A 9,978-nucleotide genomic window follows, 5' to 3' on the forward strand; every position below is an offset into this window, starting at 1 on the left:
ATTGAATACTAACTTAATAATACGCCGTTTTTCTTTACAGGAAGTCTGTGTTATTAAATTAGTTTATTTAATCAAACCGGGGATATTTTGTACGCTTTGTAATAACAATAACGCACAAAAATTTCCCTTTGCGTTAGTTCATGAATTTATTAGAGTATATCCTGTGCTGGTACTAACGAGGAATGTTCTTGCAGATCTCAACCCGGTGTTCGCACAGTCCCAACGAGGCAATCCAGTTATCATGATAGGCCAGTACCGTTTTAACCGGGTCAACAAATATGGCAGTCGGACGCGCTGGGTCTGCGTTAAGGCCAAAGCCGGATGCAGAGCGTCACTACACACCATGGACAATGCCATCGTCAGGGTATGGGGATTCCATGACCCCCTGGCACACACAAGCGCCAACAGGTTTTAATGGCATGGTTGCAGCGGACAAAATAATGAACTAAAGTCAATTACCTTACTACTCCACTTAAGTGCAAGAGTAGTGTATTACACGTAGATTCAGGTAATTGTTCTTAGTTTATTGGTAACTTCCGCAAAGGCATGATTCGTTGCATTGTTTATGATCAAATTCTGTTCTTACATTTTTTGTAATAATACTGATGTGTCATTGTTTTAATTATTTATGCTTAGACTTTAAGATAGAAACACACTGACGTCGGAGGCGGAGTGGAGCGGCGCGGCGCGGATGCGGTACTGGTTATAATTTTCGGGCTAATGGGCCCCATGTACGGTACGATTCGTCTGTACGATCGACCTGTGACAATTGATCATTAAGAGCCATACACTGTCCATTCATCGTTACGATATTCATGATTGCATGGGATTTTGTTGCGATCTCCGACATCGTCTTCGATGAAGTAAATCGTCAACGATCTTGACGTACACTATCGATTCGTCGTTTCGATCGGTCTGAAGCGACGGATCGTACAGACGAATCGTACCGTGTATTGGGCCCTTAACTTGAAAGAAGCCACACAGAATACCGCGCCACGCTCGCTTATTTCCGTGTGCCCTCTTTCATGTTAGCTCGAATATTACAACCGGCACCACCTCCGAGCCGCGCCGCACCGCCCCTCCACCGCTCTCTGTGTGTTTCAAGCTTTAGTTAAAAGACATCTATAGTATTCCGTAATTGACACTGTGGACTGCTAAATTTATTTTTGTATGCATCGGATAGCAACATATTTCAATTATGAGAAAAATGAATTCCTACTAGAGCGGTATTTGCAATGAATTGTAAATATGTGTGTAGTATAAGTTTTATCTTTTGAGGTTTAATTTTAATTTCTTCGACCACTTTTACATGGCGTTGGAATTATTGCATTTTAGACTTCATTTGCATTATTTGTGTGTTGGTAATGGTTTAGAATCTCCTATCAAACCATGACATCGGTGCTTTTCACAGAATCATCACATGAGATTTTATACACAGCGAGGCTTGAGGTGTATTTTAAGTAGGTGGCATAAGTTATGACAAAATGATAAAGTATGTAGTTTTTTATTAAATTATGCTAATAAGATGATAAGTGTTATATCTTAAGATACTTTTAAGAAAATATTGTAGGGCAATAAACTGTTACTTTGAAACAAATAACAATCGTGCACTTACAAAGTTAATGCTACTATCTTAAATTTAATCGGTGGTGGTTAACAAGTGGGAAGCTTTCATCAGTATCAAATATACTTAATAATAGATAATGTTTATCTTGACTTGATATATTACTGCCTGAGCACTGGTGTGATTGGGCACTTAAATACATATTTAATTTTAAAACTGGTGTTTTTCATTATCGTCGTCAGACCATTCCTTCTACTATGAGTATAATGTTCTGAAAGAGACTGTAAGTAGGTACTAGATGTTATGATATTTTATATCATTTTTCTCGTAAACATATATTATAACCTGAAAAGTGTTGAAATATTAGGCGTAAACCTTGTTCAATCAAAATTTTTACCAGTGCAGAACCTTATAAGATGTGAAATAATAAAAGTGTAACATTTTCTAGGTGCAATATTTTGCTTCACAAAAGCTGGCCATCCGGTGTTAAAGATGGGCGAACACCGCTTCAACCGGCACACCGGGTACAAGGGGGCTCGCATGCGGTGGAGATGCAGCAGAACGCATAACTCGTGCCCTGCTTACGTCATCACCCATGGGAACATTATTCTTAAAATGCTCGATGAACATAATCATCTGTAATATAATTTGTAAAAAAGTAGTGCAAGTTTTATTTGCTGACTGTTCATTTGGTTGGTTGTTATTGTATTGTTACCCAAACTACGTATTTATTCGATGCCTTTCAAGTCGCTGCTTTAACCTTTGAAGAGTTTTCTCTTACTACGATGCGGAGACAGTTCTGGCCGGTCTACCACCCCAACGAAATATTTATTACCATCGGACCTACACGCTTTTGCCCGCGACTTCGTCTGCGTAGATTTTTATATTTACACAATACTCCATAGGAATGAGGGTAATATCCCGCATTGGCCGTTTTCGTGGAATTTTCGAAAAATCACTTCAAACTACGGCTAAACAATCAACTGAAAAATCTGATCATGATCACCAAGTTTCACATCTATATTGCTCAAGGAATAAGATTTTAATTCTTCGCTTACCATTTTCCTACATCGAGCGATCTCAAAGATTGCGTACATGTCTTTGGGATCGCAACCCAGCCTCGCGCTGGCTTGCCGTTTCAGCCGAAAGTGAAGCGGCCTGCCTGGCTAGAGCGCCACTGAGTCTCCCATCGCGGTCTTCCTCAGACTCCTGAGACCGTGCCCCTGGTAGTCTTAATGCGCTGCGAGACTTTCGCGAAAGATTAGTTTTTTTTTCGGAAAGGCATGCATGGTAACGCCTATAAAATGCGACTCCCAATTCCGATATCGTTTGAAATTTACTCCGCAAAAGAAAGAGATTTTTTTTTTAAGTATCTTCGTGAAGCGCGGAAGAGGCAATACATATGAATATGGATGCGATATAATTCGGCATCATCAGCCGGAAGACGTCCACTGCTGGACAAAGGCCTACTAATACCCGTAATAAATCCATCGATTTCGGGCAACTTGGTTCATACAATAAATACCTTACAGACTAACGTACATATAGTCAATAATATTACAATTCAAATAAATTACAATGAACGACAACTCGCCAGTTGCATCCACCGGTTTCCCGCAAGTCTCACGATGTCGTCATTCCATCTGGAGGGAGGCCTGCCAACGCTTCGTCTTCTGGTCGCCGCTTCTCGAGGGCTTCTCCCCCAACGGTTATCTGTTATACGAGCGATGTGGCCTGCCAATTGCCACTTTAACTTGCATTTAGTTCTTCGACGAATTTCCGTATTCCGGATATAATTCCGTAATCCTTCCTCAGTGGCTTACTCGTGTCACAACGTTATTAATTTCAGCGCCATCTGTTAGTTTATCAGGGTACTCAATAATAACTCAATCGAGTGTAGTAGCTACTTCCACTTTTAAGAGTTGAATTTTTATACCCTAAGGGTCGAATTTTTATAGCCAATAACCTGGCCGGGGATTTTCTCGTCAGATTAGTAAAATTTGCATAAAAATCCGTTCAGCCGTTCTCACGTGATGCGCGTTCAAATAAACGACAAACAGATAAACAGACAAACAGACATAAAATCTAAAAACTGTTGGAACGTGTTCTGTCATCGATTCTAAGTATCCCAGCCAACTTTTTTCGAATATCTTCCATTGTTGAAGAGGGACTTTCGACCCTCTTCAGCTTTATTATAATGTATAGAATAGATGTATAGAAGAAGATTATTAAATTGTCATTGGACCATAGGATCACGTACATAATGACTGTGCAATCTGACCAATGAAAACGGGTAAAAATTCACATGCAAGATTTGAAGCAAACAGACAAGTAAGTACCTAATATGAGGTTAAGTTAAATAAAAGCCGTAAGAATTGGTTTTATCCTGAAATTTTTGGTTGTAGAAGCAGTATTCATCACGAGCCGTGCTGGGAACCCTCTACTCTTACTGGGAAAACATCACTTTAGTCGGCATTGCGGGTATAAGGGGCCCAGGTTGAAGTGGAGGTGCTACAAGAACTCCTTGGGCTGTCGCGCTAACGTCACCACCTACAATAACGTTATAATAGAGAAATATGACGAGCACACGCATTAATTTTGAGTTTCTAGTATCTGTGCATTTTTGTGTACCTGAATGAAGTAAATAGATATATTTATAAGTAATACATCTGACAGGCTTGTAAAGTTTCCATGATATCCATTCTATCTTATTGGATGTTGGTATTATCCTAAGGTTGAGATCTCTTTCTGTTATGTCATTCTTATTAATTAGGTCTTCGTTATAATTATACCCGGGAATTTTTATTTTGTTCATTTCAAAATTTACTTCAAATTTTATTTTTGTTTATTTCAAAAATTACCTAGGCGATGTTGCAGCGGCCGTGGTCCCGCTGATAAATGTAAATGGAAATCTCGAAAGTTTTAAACAATGTATTTATTAGGTATTTTAAATTTAAGTTAATGGATAAGCGTATAACTTAGTAAAATTATTTTAAATAATTTATTGAATCTGGCGTTACTTTGCGGAGGTCCATATCAATGAACTAAAAGAAGGTCGCGGGTGAGCAAAGAAATTCTTTTAGTTCAAAATTACTTAAATTTTTACAATCTATTTTTGCTTGCCTTGTTATTGCTTTATGGGTCTTGGAATTACAATTTTTATTATAAGTTTTTTTTGTACGGACCAGATTAACTGGTAAAATCTATAAAAGTAGTAAAAAATATAAAAATATTTAGAGATAAGTAAAGTAACATTTTACGTTTTCCTTTTCAGTCCCAGTGTTGGTAAAAAATCGAATTGGCAACGTAACGCTGTTACTGGGCTCTAACCGGTTCAACCCGCGCAGCGACTGCAAGGGGCCTTGTATCCGGTGGAGATGTGTCAAAACTCCGAAAGGTTGTCGCTCTACTGTTGTCACTTTCGAAAACGAGATCGTAAATAAAGAGACGAGTCATAATCATTAAACAAAGTACGATGTGTTTGTAGCGCCAGTAGCAATACCGAAGGCCATTGCCGATGAGCCCGATACCACAGAATATATAATATCCTGGAATACTTACGTAGGGCTGCACGTTGTAGAATAAATGTACCTACTATATTTTTACAATTAAATACGGTATTATCTCATGGAATCAAGCTTTTATTGACATTTTATTCATAATTGTTATATTTGCAGATGTATTGAATAAATTTTTGCCATCGTATTTTGTCGGAAAGTTCGTATTTATAAGATAAGATAAGATGATTTATTTGTTAAACATGAGTAAGTTTACATAATGGTCACAGGTTCATCTTAGCTTAATGGAGTTTACTACAGCTAATTGAAAAATCAAGATAAATGGTTTACCTCCTCAAGACCGAATATCATAAAAGCTAATTTCATTAGGCATACCAACGTTAGATATAATTTTCAATAGCCCTAATGGCATAACAGCCAAACTTGCATGTCCGAATTGATTACTAGACATAAAGTTATAAACCCTAATGTTTTACCAAACATTAAATGTTCTAATATCACTAAAAGTAATATCGCATTCCTAATAATTAACAGACAGATTAATATCGAAAATACAAACTGAGACATGGATGCACAGAAAAACCAGAAAAAGATACCAGCACTGGGAATCGAACCCAGGTCCTCAGCATTCCGTGCTGCGTGCTATAACCCCTACACCACTGCTGGACCCGTGAAACCATATTGAAAATACAAACTGAGACATGGATGCACAGAAAACCAGAAAAAGGGACCAGCACAGGGAATCGAACCCAGGTCCTCAGCTCCGTGGCGTTGCAATCCGGATAACCGGATATCCATATTATCCGGATATCCGATTTCAAATCGGATAGGAAGCTCTTCATTTATCCGGATAATTTGGATAATTTGAATATCTGATATCAAGCGCGCGCTCGCGCATTGTGAGAGTTGTGTAGTGTATGCATACAACAGATACATTTCTTTTTGTATTAGGAAGGTTACATGCAATACTTATATTAGGTAGGTACATTCTTAATTCTTGTTTGGTAGTGGCGATGATGAATTTCTGGTAAACGTGTATGTAAGTAATGTATTATTCCTTATTATTTTATAATTGTACCTACTTTTAAGGAAGAGCGGAGGCTCTTATTACAGGTATATTCTTACCTAAAAAGAGCTCCAGCCACAGCGAAATGTAACACGCAATGGTTTATGAATAAATTATTATTATTAGTGCTATTAGTATATTTTATTAATATTATTATATTTTATGTATTTTTCAATCTTCAATATACAGCACCTTACATTACACACACCTGCTTTGATCACCTTTTTTCTTAATTCTATGTTAATAACATCGTCAGGTCGAATAAGAAGGTAGAAGAAGAGATTGCTTTTTAGCGATTAGACCCCTGTTTTCTCGTCTCCTACCCTACCTTTTAAGTTCTGATTTCATTTTATAATGAATTTTTGGTGTTCAATACAATACGCTTGTATTGTATTGTGTTATTTATTCTTATAATAGAGCAAGAGCCCGCAAGAGCGAAGACCTTCGTTATAGTATCGTTATAATCCTTCGTTATAGTCCGACTACAGGACCAGAGCACGAAGCCTATTCCTTTGCAGCGGGAGTCAGACAAGGAGATGTGATCTCTCCGAAACTGTTCACCGCCGGATTGGAAGATGATTTTAAGGTTCTGGACTGGAAAGGACGAGGCATTAATAATAATGGGGAGTACTTCACTCACCTTCGATTCGCCGACGATATTGTAGTCATGGCTGAGACTATGGAGGACCTCAGTGCTATGCTCGCTGACCTCAGCAGAGTTGTTTCCGACCGAGTTAGCTTAAAAATAAACATGGACAAGACGAAAGCCATGTCTAATGTTTGCCAGCTCCCGTAATAGTCGGAGGCTCTGCGCTCGAGTTGTTGACGACTATGTATACGTGGGACAAACGATCCAGTTAGGTAGGTCTAACTTCGAGAAAGAGATCACTCGTCGAATCCGACTCGGCTGGGCAGCATTCGGGAAGCTTTGCAGTGTCTTTTCGGCCAAATTACCGCAGTGTTTGAAGTCAAAAGTCTTTGACCAGTGATGACATACGGATCTGAGACGTGGGCGCCAACGATGGGCCTCATTAGGAAGCTCAAAGTCACTCAAAGGCTATGAGAGGTCTATGCTCGGGGTTTCTCTACGGATAGCGTCATAAATGATGATATCCGCAGTAGAACTAAGGTTACCGAAATAGCCCGAAGAATTGCGAAACTGAAGTGGCAGTGAGCGTGCTCGCAGGACTGATGGCCAATGGGGTTAGAAGGTTCTCGAATGTCGTCCGCGGAGCGGGAGACGAGCCGTCGGTAGGCCTTCAATAAGATGGAGCGACGACCTGGTTAAGATCGCTGAATTGCGTTGGATACGAAAGCACAAGACTGGTCTGCGTGGAGAGCCTTGGGCGAGGCCTAAGTCCAGCAGTGGACGTCTTTCGGCTGACAATGATGATCGAATCTACTCTCGATTCTGAGTATTTCTGAGCAAAGTGCTTTCCGGTTTTCAGTTATATTAAAAATTAACACCTTGCATAAAAAAAAACTTTCAGCCTTTAAAATATAACGAAGGTCTGGCTGTCGTGGGCTCTTGGTCCGTAAGGCAAAATAACAACAAGCAGGAGACAGAGAAGTTATAAAGCGTTTTAAGTTATTTCACTCATTAAAGTGACAAAATAATGATTTTTACGTGCGTATAAGACAATCATGATTAAGTTAATTAACACGATTCGTCTGATGAAACAATTTTAAAATTGTTTTTAGCGTTTTTTTAAATATTTGGAAAATTATTCAAATTATTCAAAAAACCGGATATCCGGATACTGAGATTTCAAATATCTGAAATATCCGGAAATAAAAAGTTACCGGATAGTGCAAGCCCTATCCTGCATCCGTGCTGCGTGCCGCCTACACCACTGCTGGACAACACGGAATGCTGAAGACCTGGGTCCGATTTCCATTGCTGGTCTCTTTTTCTGGTTTTTCTGTGCTTCCATGTCTCAGTTTGTATTTTCGATATGGTTTCACGGGATATCCGTAAAAGTAACAAATTTGGAGTTAGAATAAAAAAAATACAAAAAGACTCCAAAAAACCAATCATAGACAGATTAATGATTAAGTTATTAACCCTAATGCTTACTTGTTCTAAACTAAACATTAAACGCTCTATAATACGTATTATTTAAACGAATGATATTATTCCTAATGATTTATTAATCATTAGCCATAAGTTCTAATGATTTGAATGAAATCTATATGAAAAACAAATACTTAATTAGGTAAATTATACCCACATGGCGACCATTACGGGGTTGGGTTAGGTTAGAGTTTTCACAAGGCGCCAGTGCTGCCAGTAGATATTTTACAATTATTCGGCCAAGTTTCTAAAATTGTACAAAATTCGACCATCAGGATACAAACAGCAGCGCTACTACGAAACTCGAAACTCGGGGCTCGCGTCGCGCGGTCCCTCTGACACTTATACTATTTAATACGACAGCGAGAGGGATGGCACGACACGAACTTCGATTTTCGAATTCGGATTAGTGCCTCAGAGCATTGAGCATAGATCACATAATTTTTATATTTCTATTTGGGTGTGAGTTTCAAGTTGATAATGCAACCGAGGCTTTCTGTATCCAATTATACATGAGAGTGCAGGATACAAAGAGGATACATTCAGCCACCTGATTATACAGGTTTTGTATCTAATTATACAATCTGGCAGCCCTGCAAGGCGCGAAGCGCCTCACCAACGCGAAATAAGAGCTCGGAGCTTGCTTAGACGAGAAATTTCATTATACCAGTGCTAACTTGGAACGCGTTCCAGCGATAAAAAAAATGACGATATATATTAATACATGTGCCCATTGAAAATTCTTGATTACCGTTGACCACTCTAGACGCGTTGAGGGAACGTTTAGTAACTTAAAGTGCATATTGTCATCAAGACTGCAATCTTTAATACCGACGAATATGAAAAAAACATTGCTTGTATACTTAAACCTTTTTTAAAATAAACAAATAAATACACGTTATAAGAGTTCGGAGCTACGTTGACATTCATTACGGTCGTTATCGTTAGGACAAGTAAAAATAGGGGAATTAAGAAACCGGGCATAAGAATATAGGTGCCTATAACGTAGATTCGGGATGCTTAAATTAGGACTAATGAATAGTAAGTGAATTAATCTTTTGAACATCTGTTTTAAAGAAAGATAGAATACAAGTATAATACACGTTAAAACCGAAAATGAAACACGAACGGATTGAATGAATCATTACCTTAATAAAGTAAGCAAATGAAAAAAACACAATTTTAGAAATACCTAATGCTAATTTGGAATCATTCAAAATATCAATGAAGTCTTCAAGATTAACATGACAATTAGAATTTTATCGAACGTATAAACGCAGGGTTCCCTTTCAAATTATAAGTTATAACCTTTCAAGACGCTTGGCGGCTGTAAGCGCTCGAAGTTAATTGATTGAGTTACATTGATGATTATTTATAACCACTCTTAAATTAATCGAAGTAATATTATAATTTCAGGAGCAGTATTTACCACAACTCGGGCAGGCAACCCGGTGCTAGTTCTGGGTTCCTATCGGTTTAATCGGCACGCCGGGTACAAAGGACCCCGCATGCTTTGGAGGTGTACCAGAGCTCCGGAAGGATGCCGAGCTACTATCATCACCTACGAAAATGAAATCATTCAGATGCCTAAAGGACATAATCATTAAATATGAAGTTTTTGTGTTATGAGATTATGTCTGTTGTAATTTTCTTACATGTTTTTAATGTCCTTATCAATGTCCGAATTGTGCTTACTCCCAGTGATCGAATTGACTGGAAATTTGGAAAGAATATATAGTACGCATGCCAATGTTAC

At 38.5% G+C, this 9,978-nt stretch overlaps 1 protein-coding gene across 18 annotated transcripts in view; it reads left to right on the plus strand.

Annotated features, from left to right (window-relative positions):
* LOC141434168 (uncharacterized) overlaps positions 1–9,978 on the plus strand; it is a 500,735-nt gene that overhangs the window by 98,824 nt on the left and 391,933 nt on the right. Inside the window, exons 5-6 of one of the 18 annotated variants that reach the window (XM_074096509.1) lie at positions 4,839–4,961; positions 9,639–9,844. The exons of the other annotated variants lie outside the window; for them this stretch is intronic. Of the exons in view, the coding sequence (XP_073952610.1) occupies positions 4,839–4,961; positions 9,639–9,829 (314 nt within the window). The 3' untranslated portion in view covers positions 9,830–9,844. Of the gene's footprint in view, positions 1–4,838; positions 4,962–9,638; positions 9,845–9,978 lie in introns of those variants that run through there. 18 annotated transcript variants of the gene reach the window in all.

The sequence above is a fragment of the Choristoneura fumiferana genome, chromosome 13 (assembly GCF_025370935.1).
Source record: "Choristoneura fumiferana chromosome 13, NRCan_CFum_1, whole genome shotgun sequence".
Classification (NCBI taxonomy): Eukaryota; Metazoa; Arthropoda; class Insecta; order Lepidoptera; family Tortricidae; genus Choristoneura; species Choristoneura fumiferana.